This window comes from Balaenoptera acutorostrata, chromosome 7 (assembly GCF_949987535.1).
Source record: "Balaenoptera acutorostrata chromosome 7, mBalAcu1.1, whole genome shotgun sequence".
Lineage (NCBI taxonomy): Eukaryota > Metazoa > Chordata > Mammalia > Artiodactyla > Balaenopteridae > Balaenoptera > Balaenoptera acutorostrata.
In genome coordinates, this window is record NC_080070.1 from 46,827,878 (window position 1) to 46,848,475 (window position 20,598).

At 41.0% G+C, this 20,598-nt stretch overlaps 1 protein-coding gene across 1 annotated transcript; it reads left to right on the forward strand.

Moving 5' to 3' along the window:
- Positions 1–11,256: 11,256 nt before the first annotated feature.
- On the forward strand, positions 11,257–13,969 carry NEUROD6 (neuronal differentiation 6). Its single transcript, XM_007175241.3, has 2 exons — positions 11,257–11,334; positions 12,632–13,969. The coding sequence occupies exon 2, from the start codon at positions 12,653–12,655 to the stop codon at positions 13,664–13,666; it is 1,014 nt and encodes a 337-aa protein (XP_007175303.1). The 5' UTR covers positions 11,257–11,334; positions 12,632–12,652; the 3' UTR covers positions 13,667–13,969.
- Positions 13,970–20,598: the final 6,629 nt, after the last annotated feature.

Genomic DNA, 20,598 nt, shown 5'->3' on the forward strand with positions numbered 1-20,598 from the left:
ACAAGAATAAAAAATATAAACATATATATGTTTATATATATTATTGTATATATAAACATATATATAATTATTCATATAATAATACAATCCATCTTGGATTATACTTCTTATATAGCAACACAATCACCAAGTATAATCACCAAAGTCTCCTGAGGAATAGTTAAAAACCAAGTTCTCAAAGACCTCACAAGTTACATTTCAAAATTTCCTTTTCAATCTACTCTTTCCTATTGTAGAAAAATTATCATTCTTCCAGGTAAGAATGTTAATTTCATCCACATTTCCAATGGGCTATTATGTTTTTATTGCCATCACTACCAAAAATGTCTAGGATCATTTCAAACCTGAAAGAGACAGACGTCTTCTATGGAGTCGTATAAATGAGGGGTCCCCAACCCCCGGGCCATGGACTGGTATCAGTCCGAGGCCTGTTAGGAACCGGGCCGCACAGCAGGAGGTGAGCCATGGGCAAGCGAGCAAAGTTTCACCTGCCGCTCCCCATTGCTCCCCATCACTCGCATTGCCGCCTGAACCATCCCCCCAACCCCGACTCCGTCCATGGAAAAATTGTCTTCCACGAAACCGGTCCCTGGTGCCAAAAAGGTTGGGGACCACTGTTATAAATGACTCTTACCCCCCACTACTTTAGGGATGCGTCTACATGAGTCTAAATGCCCCTAAAGACCAGGAGTCTTTTAAGGACAGGCACCGTGTTCTATTGGTTTATCATGCTAGACATTCAATAATCGCAGCTGTTAAGTACATGCCATCTTTAGGTGTCCTGTCTGGTCTTTAATTCCAAATACGTAATATATTCACTTACTTCTGTTTCATTTTCTCCACTGATTCTCTCTCAGCCCCCTCCCAGCATGGATTGTTTGTAAGAGACATGCTAATCTGGAAGGATTTTTGCTTTGGAGAAGAGGATCGTTATTAATATCGTGGATTTCCCATTCCTTATCAGTCCACCAAACGTATGCGCTGCCTCAGCAGCCAAGTAACCAGCAGGGCCAGATGGAGCATGACGGAGGACGGTCCCTTCCATTCTTTTTTATATCAATATCTCCCAAAAAAGTAACGGGGAAAAGTAGAGCTGGCGTACTGCAAGTTATCATCGCCACTAACAAGCCAAACTTAACATCCTGTGAATGGTAGAAAATCCAGCCTGGGGAATGCTTAATCTTTGAATCAAAGGGATAATGATATATTTCCTGCAGAAAATGACACTGGCCAATAAGAGAATTCAAAGCCATGTGCCACAGTCTTAGACTGAATCTTGTACCAGTATTGGTGGCCAAAATGAACTGCAAACTGCTTAGTGAAATAGTTACTCTAGCTTTTGAAAGAAATAATTAGCACTGCAGCAGCCTTTTTGGATTAAAAAAAAAATAGGAAGGAGATATCTGGGTTCAATCTTCACACGTAGGCTGAATAAAATTACTGATCATTTTTGCCACCTCAGAGCCTCATGCTTTCCAAAGGATTTTTTCCTGCTTAAGGAATTATATAATCTACCATTTAACTTATGGTATGTGAGGCATGAAGCTCTCTGTCACTGACTTATTACCTCATTGCTTAGCCATGGTGTTAATGAAGAAAAGATTACAGCTTTGATTGACAGATGGGCCTCATTGCTCTAAGGTGAGCAGCCAAATGTGCTATGACTACAATTGATCGATTGTAGTCATTCGATCAATTGCCTCATTGCTCTAAGGTGAGCAGTCAAATGTGCTATGACTACAATTGATCAATTCAATTCTACTATCAATATTGATTGAGTCCCTACTAAGTACAAATCAGCGTGTTGTGTGACGTAGGGACTGCAAAACAGAATGAAACAAACAGAATGAAACAAAATGAAATCCGAGACAGTTTTTGTCCTCACGATCTAGCTGGGGAGACAGATGCATTCACAAATAGCTCCACTACAAAGTAAATTATGCTACGCACAATAATAGAACCACAAAGTGTAGTGGGAAATCAGAGGAGAAAGATTAATTCCAACCCATGAGGATGTGAATGGATCGCCATGAATTTATTACTACCCCAGGAACAACAACTTACCACATATGTTATAATAACAGTGGGTTCAGATTGCTATGTTAAAACACAAATGAAAAATATACTGTAATTAGATGAGATTTGCCAGCCAAACAGAGCAAACCAACCAGAAGTCTAAAATACAAAAAGACAAATAATGATTTGGGCTTTTTCATTTTGTGTAGGATTAGTTCGCTGCTTATTCTATTGCTATAGGTGTAAACAATGATTTTTTTTTAGTGTGATCTAGGGGTTATAAGTTCTACCTGCATATGGCAGATCTTGGGACAAATACATGTGGTCTCTGGGGGGTGATTGGATTGTGCCTGTGTGTGTTTGAATCCGTGGCATTAGCAAAGTTAGCCTTTTAATCTAATGCTTTAGTTTCCAAAGTCATCTCATGGCCTTATATCTGCAAGCATGTAAACATTAGGACTAAAAACGCTTTCAGTCTGTTTATCGTCTGGGTGTGTAGTGTATTCCTTCCATCAAAGCCACTAAGAAATTCTAAAGTAGGGGGAGACAAAGTGCAAAGTCTTCAGTGTTTCTATAGGAAAGAAATGGAGTATTCATAGCAGAGAAGCTCAAGTCCCTTAAACATTTGCAGCCTGGCTCAACCTTCCCTCAGATGGTATTTGTCTTTAACATTTTGCTATATTTCCTGGCCCAAGGAGCTAAATTTGAAAGCAAAAGGATATAACATTTTCAAAATAATTGATTTCATTGACAACATAATATGTGCTCTCCACCTATAACCCGAATGCTTGGAAAACCAGAGGACATTGCCATAGACGTGAGTCTTTCCTTCACAAAGAGTTGAGGAATTATTTCACATAAATGCCTTATTTTTAACCTCCCCCTATTTTTATTTTAAAATAATCCAGCAAATAATAATGCAAGGCTTACTATGTGCCAGCTAATATTACAGCCATGTACATCCAACAACCTGTGAGATAAGAATATATTTATCCCCATTTGATGGATGAAAAACCTGAAGCATAGGATCTTACTCAGAGTCAACCAGCAAGAAAGTGTTAGAACCAGGGGTTCTGGTTCCCGATACCACATACCGATCTGCTTATGTACTTATGCTTTAGCTACTATACTGGTCTGCTTATGTATATAATCCTCTCAGCTGTTGTAAGAATTATATAGCGTATGCAGAAAAGCTGGTACAAAGAAAGTATTAAAATATTAGTCAATATTAACATGATTAAATGTTAGTCAATAATTTAGCCTTCATGTTTTAAAACTTAAAATCAACTAAAGTACTCTTTAAGTGCAAGTATTCTGAAATATGTCCTTGGTAAACCTTCTGCATAATCTTAAATTTGCACTATCTTCCTAAAGGATATTACATAAACAAAGCAAATATTCATTTGTTTGATACTCTATGCCATAGTCTGCCCCTCATGCATCTCAATATTTTAAGTTTGTTAGTTTCATTTCCTAAACAGGATTCTTGAGTCATTGAAGGAGAGGATTGTATCTTCTACTGTCTTTCTCCAGTATCACAGTGGCTTGTCGCATAGGAATCACTCAATAAATACTTGTAGATTGGTAACAGACTCCATAGCTTTGGGATAATGTTATTGATCTTGTGTAATGATCTTAGAAAATGTGTGACTATCATGTAGGTAATTACTAAAGATTAACTCTTTCTAAATGTCCTATTCCAAATTCCTCTTAAAATTACACATGCAGAATACATGTATGCATTTCTGTTGGATATATACCTAGGAATGGACTACACCTAACGTATATGTGTTTACTAAATTATCTGTATTAGGATAACACTACTTATAATAGCCCCAAACTGGAAATTATCCAAACACCTGTCAACAACAGAATGGAGAAACAAATTATGATATAGTCATACAATTGAACATTATACAGCAATGAGAATGAACATTCTACAGTTACGTGTAACAACATGGATAAACTGCACAAACAAAATGCTGAGATAAAGAAATCAGACCCCCCAAAAGTATATACTGAATGATTCCATTTATATAATATACAAAATGAACAAAACCAAGCAATGCTGTTAGAATTCAGGATAGTGCTCTCTCTTGGGGAAAAGTGTTGGGTATCTGGAAGGGGCAGGAAGGAGGCTTCTGGTAATGTTCTGTTTCTTGATCACAATCTTATTACACAGATGTGTTCAATTTGTCAAAATTAATTGAGCTGTGTACTTATTGTCATGTGTGCTTTTCAGTCTTTATTATACTTCAAATGAAAATAATTCTCCAAATACTTGCAAACTCTACTCAAATGTTTTCTTCATTCCCTACCAACAAACTCTCTTATCATAGTAAGCTCACTCTGCTTTTAATTAGAATATTGTGGACATATTTTGTGTGTTAATTCAACTCTAACTTCCTTGAGAGGTGGGGTTCTTTGTTGTTTATCTTTATTTCTCCTAATAATATCTAGAGTGGTAACACACAAATGTAAGTGTTTTGTTGAAGGAATGAAAAAGAATGAAAGAATAAATGAACAACTCAACCCTCAACTATTCCAGACAAACAGAAGCTCAGTCATGACGACTGTAATCATTGTTATAGAATTATGTCATACATGGCAGTCTACTGATCTACCTGTCTATGCACATGGCTCTAAAAGACAAATGTATAGTAAAAACCCTTAAGTCACCAGATATATTAATAGGATAATTCTTCATTTTGTGAATACATTCATGGTTCAGTTTTTCTACTTCATCTAATTTTATTATTTATTCAGGATTTATTTTGTACTAGAAACAGTTCTAGGCAGTTCATTGACATTTGATCATTTAATACTTAAATCAGTAAAGTGTGAGTTGTTAAGAAACTAGGATTTGGATTCAGACAGACTTATGTCCAAATCATGATTCTCCCACTTAAAAACTGAGCAGTTGTGGGTACGTTAATTCTCTGAGCCGTGTAGTTTCATGGAGTCTACAACGGAGATAGTCACGTCTACCTTATTGCAAAGTTCCCATGAGACAATGTACAGTTGACCCTTGAACAACACAGTTGGAATTGCATGGGTACACTTACAAAGTTTTTCAATAGTAAATATCATAGTACTACACCATCCACCGTTGATTGAACCCAAGGATGCGGAACCATGGATATGAAGGAATTGTGTGTGTGGAAGGCCAACTATAAGTTATACATGGACTTTCGACTGTGAAGAGGGTTGGTACCCCTATCACCCACCCCCAAATTATTCAAGGGTCAACTGTAAATGAGGCATTTAGCCTGGTGCTTGGCGGATTACACGTGAAAGAGTACTGTTCATTATCATCAGGACCAGAGGTTAAGGAACTTTCCCACATCTAATCCACGCCCATCCATCAGTAAGTTCTGCTGACTGTATCTCCAAAATATATTTCCAGGCCTCCTCTCTCCATTTCCATTACCACCACTCTAATCCAGGCCACAGCCAGGCCCCTCTTGTTCTGTCCACTCTCATAGGCTTTGTAAATCTCTCCCTGTTTCTTCTTTTCTTCTCTACAAAGCATCCAGAATGAGCCTTTCAAACCTTAAATTGCCTTAAACCCTCAACGTCTTCCTTTGAAATAAATTCCAAATACTTCCCCAATTCACAATCTCATATGGTCTGGTCCTTACTCTCACTGTGCTCCGACCCTTCTGGTCCTCCCAGAACGTTAGACATTCCACATGTACTCTTGCCTCTGTTGCTCTTCCTTCACAGCTCAGCATAAAAGATGACTCAGAAAAAGGTTCCCATGTAATCCAGCAGATCTTCCCATGATTCTCTGTAGCCAGCACCATGTAAATTTCACATTTCTATGTTTACGTGTTCATTGCCTGCCCACCGTTTAGACTGTAAACTTCCCAACAATTTTGCCATGGCTGTTCTACACGCCATTGAATAGCCACCACTAACCCAGTGCCTGGAACAAATATCTTCATTCAACAAGTATGTACTTATGGCCTTTCATGAGCAGGCACTAGAACTGCAGATTAATACACACATTAAATAAGTACATGTATTGTGTTAGCAAGTGATAATCCCTACTGAGAAAAGCAAAACTGGTGGAAGGTGGATAGAGAGGGATAGATGGGGGTAGGGGTACAGTGTAAACTAAGGTGGTCAAAGGGGACCTCCCTGACAGGAGCATTTGAGCAGAGACGAAGAATGTGAGAATAAACCATGGAAGGGGATCCCAAGTAGGACTAAGTGCAACTATCCTGAGGTAGGAGCGTGCCTGAGAGTGTGAGGAAGAGCCGAGGGCCAGTGCGGCTGGAGCTGAGTGAGTGAAGGGGAGAGTAGTAGAAGGTGAGATCAGAAAGGCCAGAGGAAGCCTCTGGGCCTCTGTTAAGTTTAGGTTTTGACCGAGGGAGAGGGGAAGCCACTGAAGGTTTCCGAGCATAGAGGAACACAATCTGATTCATGTTTTAACCAGATGCTCAGGATGCTGAATTGAGGACTGTGTACGGAATGTAAGGAGCCAAGAGTGAAAGCCCAGGTGCCACTTAGGCCAGGTGAAAGATGAAGGCAGTTTGGACCAGGATAGGAGTAGTGGAATTGCCAGAAAGTGGTCAGATCCTGGATATAGTTTTAAGACAGTACTGAGAGAACTTGCAGACATTTGGTTCTAGGGTGTGAAAAAGAGGAGTCAAGAATTACTCCAAAAGAGATATTCAGTAAACCTTTGTTGAATGGATGAATAAATGAATGAATGAATAAATGAATGACACATAGCTATTAAACAGCAGGATGAGACTTAAAGCAAGCTTAGTTGGTCATCAAAATTCTTGCCGTGATTCTCAACTTTTTAAGAATCTGAGAGAAAGCCTTTCTTTAGAAAAATGTACATATGTACATATATGCCAAATTTGTACATAATCTTAGGAAGCTCCAGAACCTCTTAAAATCCATCCAGGAATCCCCTGTGTGAAGAGAGCCTGCATGTCATCATACAAGCAACTAATATAAAACTTGATTTTCAAGATGCGGTTTGCATAAACTTCTGCAAAAAAAAAATCTCCTTATAAAGTACCCACTCCAATCTTACAAAATGGATTCATGTAACAGAAAAAAGACAAACTGCATTTCTGTTTTCTATGTTATAAGTAACGATTACAACACTGGAATATAGCAATAATTTTGAATTCAGCAGCATAAAAAATAGTAATCAGTGACGATAAATCATTCTTAATATTTGTAAAAGCCTAAAGGAAACTACATTTTCTTACAGTAAGATCACAAAAGTTAATAAAACACCATTTCTTTACTAATGGCTGGAAGTATAATAACTTAGTCCAATAATACTGGTTTTCTCATACTGGTAGAAGTTTTTACTGGCAGATTCAGGTGACATTATTTGATAACAAATTAGAAAATGAATTTAATAAATGCGGTTTGGTGAGTAAAATAAAAAGTATGCTTCACGGAAGAAAAATGAGAAAGGTATTTCTGGAAAGGACTGCAGTGCTGTTTTGTGCAAAGACTAAAGTCAAAGACTGAATGTTGCAGCGTTTTGTGAGTGGCATAAACAACCATATACTTTAAAATTGCATAATAACAGTACAATTCACTCTAGTCTTCACTCTGAAAGAAATCTAAAAAACAATCCAAATGTTGCTTTATTTCCAGATTATCTGTTTAGTCTAAGTAAGCCTCGTGTAATACACATAAACAAAATATTAAGACATCTAGTTTAAATTATATTTTTAAGCCCTCTAAAGTTTCAAGGGGAATAAGGTTGTTTTGTGTTTTGTCTTACAAGTTAAATACCTTTATTTAAACCCCAAGGGCTGTTTTCCAAAGTGGGATGCTCTGCCACAGCCATAAAACTCTTTCAAGGCAATGCTGATCACAGAGTTAAAACTCTAGGGATTAACACTGGGCTGGTTCACAGGCTTCCAGGCTGCCCTGAAGCATTTGTCTAAAAGCTTTAAAAAAAGAAAAAGAAAAAAAAAAGGCAATAGAGAAAATTGTCCAAAATCTATCTCAGGAAGTACCCTACTTCTGGGGAAAAAAAACTCTGGTCCTGAGGTTTTGCTGCCTGATCCTGCCCAGGTCTACATTCTGCTGCCTTATACCCTTGGAGAGCTGAGAAAAATGCCTGTCATGTTCCAAACTGATCTCTTAAGTAATGAGGGGATTGTGAAAAAGAGAGTCAACAGAATTCCCATTTGCTAAGACACAGGTACCAACTGGATGACCTAAAAATAACAACACTTGAGTCTTAATTTAGACTTTACGCCTCTGTTGCCTTGCAACTGAGTCGAATTATACCTAAATTTTCTCTGGGTCATTTTTATAAGTGAAATATGAACATTCACCATGTGAAAGCAAGACAGAGGCAGGCAGATAGACATTGGGCAATTTTTAAAAATCTATTTAAAAATGTCATGGCCTCAGAAGCAAAGAACATATCAGTTCAATTAATATTAAATTGAGTTATAGATGTAAACTTTGGTGTGCAGTGATTGCCGTAAAATGAGAAATGGTGATGATACACTCCCTATACTCCGAGTATTTGTCTATAACTCACAATGTATTTCTGTTTGGAGTACTGGTGTTAACATGCTTTCTTAGCAGAGAGTAGAACAGCCGTTATGGTGTATGTTATGAATGCATATTAACAGCACAGACATTTGCATATCTGGAACTACAGTAGAAAATGCATAACGAAATTTCTTTTGAAAGACTATTGTACAAACACACTGAATCCTTGCTAAATCTTGACATAACAACTTTTTGTTTCCTCCCTTTTAAAAAAAAAAAAAAACTAAGACATTCAAACAATAGATTAATACTCAGAAAACCTCAACACAGATTCTATACCCCCCCCTCGCCACATCACTACCACCACCAAAGGGTTTTATTTCATGTTCAAAGGCAGAAATAGAACAGCCCCAAATGTTTTCATGGAAAAGCTGTTTCTCATTTGTCTGCACATCGCAAAGATAAAATATAAAATCTATCCTTGGGATGAGCTACATCGGTGATAATTTTCTACTAACGTGTCACTTTATCTGTTCCTTGGATTTTGATTTTCATGTCTGTGATGCCTGTAATACAATGCAGCTTCTGGAGACTTTGCAAGTTTAGAATATGGTGCAATATGCAACATTCATGACAGGGCTGGCTGCTTTGTGGCCTGTGACTCTGATACTTACGCTCCTTTACATTTAAAAAGTAAACCATCCGTGAGAACAAACAAAATTCTGCACCTGGTCTTCCTATAGATACTCTCTGTGCTGATAAAAAAAGTGTGTGTAGTTTTTGAACCAAAAGCTATATGAAATACACTTAATGCACCCATTACCAGGACTATCCCCTTAAACAACAAATTTGAAATGCCTTTGGTGTGTCTGATTTTTTAAAAAACATGAGCTAGGCCAACCTACCCCCCTATTTTAAGTTATGAGTTTATAGCCTTATTTTTATTTTAAATTTGCATTTTTTTACCAGACCATTGAGAGAAAAAAAATGACCCTCCTTTACTTAGCATGATTCTTCTTTTTGCCAGCTTCCCCATCTTTTCTCGAACAGTCCAGGCAAAGTCAGGTAACTTTGTGGGGAGACGGAAATGAGTGGGGTATGACAGGAGAAAAATTGCATTTAGCTTGAGTCCCCCGATGCCAATTTGGAACCAAAGTGCATTAAAGCAGCAGAATTTTAAACCTTTCAAAACTGGGATTTATAAGGGGAATGCTAACACAGATTCAACAGTTACAACTCTGCCAGGGATGACTTTAATACCAAAAGCATACTGTCTCACTTTATAGAAGGAGATTACTCAGTTGTCAAACAACAAAGGTTGTGTTTGTCTATTTTTAAACTTTTATTTTTTTTTAAAGCGCCCTTTTAACTTTAGTGACAGGCAATCCTGAAATAAAATGTCCTTTTATTTCAGGGGTAGGGGGCTGGTGGTGGCAGGGGAGTAGAGAAAAGGAGAAGAAGGCGAGGTTTGCCTCTGGCTTCACAGTTCGTTTTATCTGTAAGGCTTTGCCAGCTTTGCTTAACTGTTTGTACCCTGCTTTTGTTAAGAAACCAAAAGGGAAAAGTGGAAGAAAAAGATAAATATGAAATAAATCTGACAGAGAAAAACAACTGGACACTGATACAGGGATGAGAAGATATTTAAAATAATTTTGATCTAGAGGGGGAAAAATGTGAGGGGATGATTTTTAGGAGAAAGAAAAAAATCTGAAAGCTCCAAAAAATAGGAAAGCTAACCTTTGACTAAAATACTCAGCAAAATGCTAGGGAAAGACAAAAACCTAAGTGATAATTTTTATGTTCATTGTATATGACATGAAATGAAATGAGAAGGGACAGGCCAGTGAAGGCTGTAAAGAGAGGGCAATAAGAGAGTGAAGTTGTGACTTTGGGTAGAGGACATAAGAATGTAGTTTGAAATCTTTCACAGTGGACTTGCAGTTGTCTCTGCATTTTACACAGATATACAAAGAATCTCTCTGAAAAGTTGTTGAAAGATACCAGCAAGTGTAGAAAGGGGAGCATCTGAGGATGTCTTTCACAGACCCCAGATGGAGAAACTGTTCTTTTATTCCAAATTCTTAAGAAGCACAGAAGTCTTACATGTCAATAAGAGAACACACAGACACACACCCATAAGTTACATGCCATGAAAGGAAATAAGGAGACCTTTGTTGATCCCTGTTCGCTTACACAAATCTTGGTTTGGTTAAGCATCTCAAGACCATTTTCCTGATTTCAGCTCCTTTTCACGGCTTTCTTTCCCTGGGTACCCAGGTGCACAAATGGGATGGTGATCTTTACAAAACATCAACAACAACAACAACAAAAAAACCTCTCGCTCACACAAAAGCCCACCTTGTAAATGAAGGGAATATTAACGACTACCTAATAGTTGCACCGTTGGCAGGGCGAAACTGAACACTAACACAGCTCTTTCTACAGATTGCCAGTGAAGCCGAAGCAGCTCGAGGAGAAACGCACCTACTGTATGTGAAAGGCTGGTGCAGATTTTTTTCCTATCAGTCTAACCTTCTGTGTTGATGCATGAATGCTGGTACCCACTTACAGGGATGCCAGATGATCAGTGCAGAATGAAGGTCCCAAGAGAGAGGATCACATGGTTCTCTCTGCCCTGTGACGTCACTAGCAGATGGCATGGGTACCAGCTCTGGCAGTTGGCATCAATGTCACTTTTTAGAGATCAATGAGATAGTGCAGATACACACAGATCTAGAGACTCCAGGAGACGATGCGACACTCAGCCTGAAAAGATGTGGAAGATCCAAAATGAAAACTGATTATTGAATGAAATTAAAACCTAAGGTAATATAAATAAAGATATACTTCAATTGATGCTGGCTTTGCATGCAAGTATTTAAAGATACAGTGTCACTGTCTTATAGTATTTATATGGTCTTTTGTCATCTATAACTTCTTATCATATTTCATTCTTATGATGTAATTATCACATACTTTCACGGCTATTATGTAACTGCAAGTATGTGGACATTATTAAGAGTTTGTGTTTGTGTGTGTGTGTGTGTGTGTGTGTGTGTGTGTGTGTTGAGGGAGCTGGAGATTGTTAAATTAAAAAGTCTCTGTTTTAACATGCCTAGTTGTTTGAAGACTTTAGATGAAAATACTTGCTGCTTCGCCAAACGAAAGCCAAAATTGCATTTGAAACACAAATTATTTTCCCCTTTCATTCGGGATTCTGAATACACGTGCACAATTGCAGTCAGAATCCTTGGACCGTTCCTGTCAGATATTAGCTAGAGGGAGACTTCTGTGGCTCGTAGAACAAAAACACTACGAGAGTGTTTTTTGTCAGGATGATTTGAACAGCAGTAAACAGACAATTACACTGAGAAAAATTTAAAACAGAAAAGCAGTCTCAATATTTTTCTTGACTTAAAATAATGCCAGTGATTTTTAAAATTTATTTATAGAGTTTATCCCAAATTAGCCTAATCCTCCCCCTCGCTTCTTTTGGTGAAGGTTGGGAAAAGAGTGCTCTTTTACATGTTTCTTTACGGATCAGAAAGAAAGCAGTTTTTAAATTGGCTCTGATTAATCTTTTCTTTAAATTGGTGTATTTCAACAGCCACTTATCTAAATTCACAGTTATATAATACAGCAAATAAAGTTAAGGCTTATTTTCTTTCTAAAAAATAAATCTCCACAAATTTGTCAGCTAATGGAGAGGTAGCATTTCTTATTTTAAAAACTGGTGCCTCTTCTCATTTTGCACTCAGGGGAATTGGAATTAATGAAATTCTGCATTGCTATATCATGTTTTGCATTTGTTTGAATTTCACTGCCCTTTTCGTGTATTAAAAATCAGTTTAAAATCAAAGAGAAATGGAGGTGGTGGTGGTATTACAATAAATACTTCCTGTTTTATTTTCTTTTGATAATTTGGTATAAATTAATCCTATTGCATGTGTCATTGTTTTCTTTAATAATTACTAGGCTGCACAAACTCAAAAATTTTATTTAATGTAAAAATCAGTCTTTTTCTCATGTTTTTGTATTCTTATGATTAAGTCATTGAATATGCTTTAAGTGTATAAACTTTAAAAATGAAAACACTTTAAATATTGTGCTGGCATTTTTTCAGGTAATTTAAGATTAGAGAACCATGTTAACACTACCGTTTGATGAGTCAGTTGTAATGCCAGAATCCCAGATGTGCAGAAAGTTTTCTAGAGAATGCGAGGACCAGAAGCAAATTAAGAAACCAGAAAGCTTTTCCAAACAGATTGTCCTTCGAGGAAAGAGCATCAAAAGGGCCCCTGGAGAAGAGACTGAGAAGGAAGAAGAGGAGGAAGACAGGGAAGAGGAAGATGAAAATGGGTTGCCCAGAAGGAGGGGTCTTAGGAAAAAAAAGACTACCAAGCTCCGACTGGAGAGGGTCAAGTTCAGGAGACAGGAAGCTAACGCGCGCGAGAGGAACAGGATGCACGGCCTCAACGACGCCCTGGACAATTTAAGAAAAGTGGTCCCCTGTTATTCTAAAACCCAAAAACTGTCCAAAATAGAAACTTTACGACTGGCCAAAAACTACATCTGGGCACTTTCTGAAATTCTGAGAATCGGCAAGAGACCTGATCTGCTCACGTTCGTCCAAAACTTATGCAAAGGTCTTTCCCAGCCAACTACAAACTTGGTGGCAGGCTGCTTGCAGCTCAATGCCAGGAGTTTCCTGATGGGTCAGGGTGGGGAGGCGGCGCACCACACAAGGTCACCCTACTCTACCTTCTACCCACCCTACCACAGCCCTGAGCTCACCCCTCCCCCAGGGCATGGAACTCTTGATAATTCCAAGTCCATGAAGCCCTACAATTATTGCAGTGCGTATGAATCCTTCTATGAAAGCACTTCCCCTGAGTGTGCCAGCCCTCAGTTTGAGGGTCCCTTAAGTCCTCCCCCAATTAACTATAATGGGATATTTTCCCTGAAGCAAGAAGAAACCTTGGACTATGGCAAAAATTACAATTACGGCATGCATTACTGTGCAGTGCCACCCAGGGGTCCCCTTGGGCAGGGTGCCATGTTCAGGTTGCCCACCGACAGCCACTTCCCTTACGACTTACATCTGCGCAGCCAACCTCTCACCATGCAAGATGAATTAAATGCAGTTTTTCATAATTAATGAGGAAAATGAAAATAAACAGTGGTCATTCACCTCCCCCTTCTAATTAAGACAAAGCAGATGCTTGTGGGCTGAGTAATAGGCACAACTCTAGCTAAGGTGTTTACTAGTTTCTGGAGTGTGTTTCAACTATTGTGAGAATTTTCTATGTAATAATAAATCTCTTTTCCTATGAGAACTTCTTTTCCTTTCCTTTTGTCTGTAAAGCACTGTGATTCTGCTTCTACTGGAAGGATATTTTTTTCATGTTTTATTTTCTTTTAAATTCACTTAATTTGTTGGAACAAGGTGTCTAAGAATATACTGTTGAATAAAGACATGCACACAGCATAATTCAGTGTCTACTTCAGTTGTACAGTAATTATAAAAATGCATGTTATTAAAAATCAGATGAATAAAATGATGTGTTTATAATTATTAGGAATTTATATACAATGTATCTCTGAAAAATTGAACATTTTAAATATCGAGAATAACACTAAGCTGACAATGATATTGGAAGATGCATTTGAGGGTGTACAACAGTATAAAAAGCTATGCAATTTTCTTTTTATTAAGGACGAGTCTAAATGCATTCGATCGGTAACCATTCCTCTTCAAGGATTTGCAGATGGGGCAACATGATATTTGGGTAGGTGGTGTCATAATTTTGGAATAATTATATCAATCCTAAAGAAAAAATTTTCAGCACTTGTTTTGTATTGTTCAGAAATTATCTGTACAGGTTTGTTATCACAATGTATAATTGTGGTTTTCCACCCACATTTTTAAAGCAATTAAACATAGATATTTCCACTCGTAAAGGACATCTATTAGCTGTGATATTTTTGCATGATACTTATCATTTCCTGGTACACAGCTGGTTTCTGTCTCCAACACTCCCTTCTCCCCATTTCAGACATAGTTCTGGATTTCAAAACCGGGCGAGATAAAACAAATTTCTTAAACAAAATGGCCAAAGTGCTCACAAGAATTTTTTTTTTTTTTTTTTTTTTAAGTATCTTAAATGAAAGAAGAGGCGCCCATGGGGGTTAAACATCCTGGGGAAACAATGATAAATCCTGGTAACCTTCAGCTCGCGCCGAAATTCGGTGGCAAATTTCCAGCAAACACCAGAGTGGATGTTAAAACTGGAAGGTTTTACTCTGTGCCGTTTAAATAAGTCTGGCCGATTAGAGACTAAATTCTGTGTGAGTATAAGTTTAAACCCTACTTGAATAGCGCAAAGGAGCTCACCCTCTTAAGCAGAACTGAGACCCTTCTAAAATAAAAATCAAGGTGGCAGTGACCTCACTCCAGAGGCCCTCGTGCGCAGGTTGCCTCCAGGGGGAAGATGGGGACAGCTGCGAAGGCTGGTGAGGCCAGGAGAAATGGGTCCACCGATGGCGGGACCGCGCGGTGCTGGGTGGGCCGAGGCAGGGGTTCCGCGCTCCACGGCTGCGCCCACGCTGCCCACTTGCGCGCCCCGCGGGCATCGACTGAGCGGGCGCAGGCCCGACGGCGCCTCGCGGAGGGCGCGGGGAGGAGGTGGAGGCGGCTTCCCGTCGCCTGCAGTCAGCCGGGCTCAGGGACACGGGCTGCACTGCCCGGGTCCCGCCCGCAGTGGGCGCCCTGGGGCCCGGGGGCCGCGGCTCTTGCTCCGGCCTTGCAGGCCGGGGAAGACACTTCACCGCGGGGGGAGCGGGCGCGCCCGGCAGACCCTGCCCCGAACTGGGGAGGAGGCGACCTCTTGGTGGCCAGGCCCCGAAGGGCGGGAAAGCGGTCGCCCCATCACCCGTGCTGCCTGCCACGATGGGGGACGCGCGGCGGCGGCAGCTTCAGTTTGCCCAAGTTCGGCTAAGAGCTGCGCCGTCCTGCCCCTCCGCGCCTGGCGGGGCTTCTTGAGCCGAGGCCGAGAGACTCAGCGTCCCCCGTCCCTCAGCTCCCTCTGCCTTAAGCGCCCGACCCTGTGGCGCGCGCGGCCGCCGCGCTCCGAGGGGCAAGGGTGCCAGCAACTGCTGGCGCGGGACTCGGTGGGTGACGGACGCGCCCTTCTAAGCGGGTGTGTTAACACCTGCCCGTTCACACCCCGCGAGGGCCGGGGCGAAGGAGTCGGGAAGGAGGAGGCAGTGTGCCCTCCAGGGATAGAGAGAAGTCTGCCTTAGGTAGAGAGCTGCCTGTCCCCTGTCTGTCGCCGACGCGGGAGTGACTCGTGGTTGCTTCGTCGAATCCGCGCACAACACCTGCCCTCCCTGGGATTGTGTCCAGGATTGCCCAGCCTCGTTAAGGCCCTCACCCTGTCTGAGCAAAGAGCTCACCCTGTCTGAGCAAAGAGCATGAAAGTGAGGAAGCATCTGGAACTAGAAGAATCTGTTGTGTTTGGTTTTAAAAAAAAAGAAAAGAAAATTAAGGCAGTTCTGTTTGGTCATTAGCAGAATGGGTGCGGTGTTCCCACACCCTTGCTCCAAGGTGACCCACATTGCGCCTGCTCAGTGTCTTGCTGGTCCAGACAACCTTTGAACACCGCATAGTCTTTCGAGGGTCACAAACTCATGTTGGAACTAGAGATTGCAACAGGAGCTGCATTCTCCTGTCTCCCTTCTGGCAATATGGGAGAGCTGCGAAGAAAAGCAGCTGGCTGAATGTCTGGGGAAGAAGCAAACGTTCAGAAGAAGCATCTCATCTCAGAGCTTTGTTCGTAAGGAATTCAAGCAAGAGTGGGATTTTTAGGCACAGACCCTACAGAGAATGAAATTTCTTCCATAATTTGGATGCACAAATCTGATGTGTGCTCTCTCCTTCAGTGGACTGATAGAATCAGGGTGTGTGGGACTGATCCCTGTGGCTTAATTATCCTTCAGATCCCACTGATGACCTCTGGCATGGGAATCACCCAGCTGCCACCTTTACACTCACCAAGGACAGAGTGTCAGTTCTCTTCCCCAACAGGGCCCTCCCTGTTCCTGGTTGACTGCAACCCTGAGAAATCATATGAACTGTTCATTCATATACCAACATCACAGATGCAATGCATTACAGAATCCTACCTCTTAAGGTATCACTCCAATGGAAGAGGAAATAGTATAGAATAGAGAGTGCAATTGAGGATCAGGAAGGCTTGGAGTCGGACAGATTGGGTCAAAATCTGCCTCACTGCTAACCTCTTATTGCAGCCTCAGTGAGATAGTACACAGCACCCAGAAGGCTTGAGGTCAGGACACCTTAACTCCTTGCTCTCTTCCTGACCCCATGCTTCCTTTACCTCCCAGCATGAGAGGATGAGAGGTATTTCTATTTTCTGAACCCTTTTAATAATTAATGTCTTTCAAATTGATTAAGCATCTCTTCTTTTGAGCTGAGTTATGTGAATCTCATATTTAATCTCAGGATTAGTGTGTGTGTGTGTGTGTGTGTGTGTATATATATATTATGTAAGTGGCCTCAACAAAATAAAGATGTATTTCATGCTCATTTAAAAGAAGTGGTAGATAAAGTAGGACTTGTATGTTTGTCCAAAGGCACCAGAGGCCTAGGTTCCTTCTACCTTTCTATTCCTCTAACCTTAATATGGGGCTTCCATTCTCAAGTTCACCTCATGGCCCAAGATGGCTGCTGGAGTTCTAGCCATTGTGTCCTCATTCCAATGAAGAAGAAGGAAAGGGGATGGCAAAAGAATGTCCCACCCACCTGATCAGACCCCTTTAGAGAATATTTATGAAAGCCCCACCCCATGACTTATACTTACATCTCACTGACCACTTCTAGATTTCAGAGAAGCTGTAAAATATATCCTTTTTATCAGAGTATATTGCCACCTGGAATAAATTCAGGTCCTGAATAAGAAAGAGGGAGAAAATGGATGTTGGTTAGGCACCTAGCAATCTCTGCCATGCCTCTCCTTCTAAACTCTGAAGCCTCAAGAGCTTTGGCCTCACCTTATACACTGTGAGGACCACTTCAGCAGTCTGCCTTGCACATCACAGGTGTTCAATATAGTTTTAAATTATTTTAAAATTCCTCATAACAGTTCTGGAGGGAAACGTTCCAGGGCATGTCTTCCATCTGTGTGCTCATGAGATACACTGCATATCAAACTTCAACAGGACCATTTCTGCAGTACAACCATCCTTCACTGATGCCCCTCAAGGGGTTGTCTTGATCACACTGATCTTTGTCTCCTCACACTGCACTGCTTCTGGCCTCCAAGATGACACTTTTGTGCCGCCCATGGCATCACCTGCCTTAGAGAGTTCAGTCTGCCAGATAAGAGACTGTCTTAGCTTATTTTCTTTTTAGTAGTGATCCTCATCCCTTCCCAGCTGTATGTGGCCAGGTTTGCTTACCTCTTTCCAAGACCAATGCCTTTAACTCTGCTATCCACCAATTCCTTCTTCTCTCTGAGATCTTATACTTTTCCCAAGTATTCTTTTTTCTGTTTCTACTATCTTTTTCCTCTTTGACTACATACATGCATGCTACCAAATGGTCTCTTTGGCTCCCCCAGCTTATAGATTCTACGTAGGTTTGTTCTTAAGTCCAGTCCTCCTTCTTCCCATGCAAAATGCAAGACCTCAAGCCTCTCACTTTCTGTATTTTGAAGGCATGGAAGGAAAGGATTTCATCTACCAATCCTGGTGCCACCTGTGCCTTTTCTCAGTCATGTCCCCATGCCCAGGTTGCCCATGCAAATGCCACCTCCAATGAAGCATCGTGTGGCTATGTTCTACTCTGTGGCCCACCTGGTGGCACTGGCCCACCTTTGACCTCCACCAAATGTCTTCTGGGCATGTGTGCTCCCCCTTGAAACTGCTTTCTCTCTCTCATCACCTCTCTGCGGGTCTCTGGCTTATAAGGAAACACATGTTCATATTTTGAACAGGGCAGAGTGCTTGAGCTCCTGATAAGGGTCTCTTGCTTTAATCACCCAGCCCTCTTGGTCCCAGGGCACTCAGCCACCCAGGGAGCTGGGTCAGGGTAGGTTCAAGCATGGCCTCCTGTTTTCGCAAAGCTACTGCAGCTTGTCTCCCCTTGGACCTGTTAACTGAGTTGTCTTCGATGCATCTGAGACGTTCTGTATATGTGGGGTATCCTCCCTTTCCAACAGGGACCCTATCTATTAATCAGACTTCCAGTCGAAACCCAAAGTAGGACAAGGTTCAGGTTCTTCCTCTGAGTAACGCTATACTAGGAGCATAGGAAGGGGAGGGTCTATACCCTGCCCTCTCACACTAAAGTATATAACATGATGCTCTAACCTAGGCAGAGACCCAGCCATGTATATAAGACTTTCTTCCCAAATTGGAGACCCAAACCAAAACAACAACAAAACACCCTTCTTCACTCTAAGGCCCCACCTAGACTTTTGCTCCCTTCCCTTCCTAAGCAAAGTTCTTCGATAGGTACTTGACAAGGAATGTCTCACCTTCTTTAGCACCTGCTTTCTTTAATCTGCTGTAGTCCTTCCTCCACCTCTACCATCTGAGGCTGCATATGTTTTAATACTTACTCCCGAGATACCGTTTTAACAAAGCACACTGATGTTTCAAAAGAAAGACCTCTGCCCCAGCTGACAGGAAGCAGCCGGTGTCTCAGCAGTCCGAGCACTGGCCCCAGTGCGCAGGCGCATTTCGCTGGGGCACCTGCAGGAGGGGAAGGGGCAGCGGGAGGAAAAGGTGTGGCTCCACCTGCTGGTTGGGGGTGTGGGTTACGTGGCAAGGAAGGAGGCAGGCGTCCTGGGCTGGTGGCAGGGAGGGGAGGGAGGGAGGGAGATAAATAAATAGATAGATAGATAGATAGATAGATAGGTAGATAAATAGGAAAAAGAAAAAAAAAAGTGTGTAAAAACCACTGATAAAAAGAATTGGGATATCAGGTTGGAAAAGTTAACTAGAGATCCCATCTCATACAAAGCCCTGGGTGCCAGGTAAGGGGATACGGAAGATCATCCAAGGGTGTTAGGTCTGAGGGCCCAACTTTGTCCAGTTATGTCCCTCAGCTTTATGCCCCTGGGCAAGTAACACGACCTTGCAGGTTCTTAGTTTCTGGTAAAATAAGGATCATACAAAGTATCATGGTTTCTTGATGTCGAATGACTGTTATTCAATCCCTATTCTCTTTGCTGTCTCTCTGGCCGCCCCTGCCCTCCCAAGCTATCGTGGATTTCCTCACACTTTTTAAACTATTCTTCTGTCTGCTTTACAAGCCCTCCCTTCTCTTACCTTTCCTCAGCCCTTTGCACCTCTTCCTTGTCTTGCAGAGCCCATTTCTCCTCCTCCTGTCCCCTCTATATGAAAACTACCAGATCCGCACTTCAGCCCACCAAACATCTTCACCTGGATATCCCATTGTCCTCTAAAACTCAACATGTGAAACACTTTCCAAAACACTACCCCCTCCTTCCAGCCTTATCTAGAACATTTCTGAAACTTCCCGTGAATAAACTCTCTGAGCCTTCTCTGGTTAAATGAGCATGAATGTGAAAAGCATTTTGTAAAAAAATTTTTAAAAAAAAGTATTAAATGTTTCTCATATTTCCTTCTTTTTCTGGCCATTGCCCTTGAAGTTAGTCTCCAGGTTCTGTTGATTTCCCCTTATCCCTTCACATCTTGACTAATTTACTGTCCTCCAAGCTAATCACCCCTGTTCCACGCTTCCTCCTTCCAGCTAATTTCCCAAGGCCGGATTAATCTTCCCAAACTACTCCAACACACCAATCCCTTGGAGTAACACCTTTCACAGTTCTCATTTACTATCTGATAAATGATAAAATTTTTCATTTGTGTAAATTCTCCATATTAAAAGTAAAAACAACTGCCGACATCATATAGGACTTTAGAATTTACAAAACACTTTTCACATATTCACCATATTTACTCCTAGGAACTTATCATGGAAAAGTTGGAAAAGTTGACTAGAGGTCTCATACAAGGCCCTGGGTGCCAGGTAAGGGATAA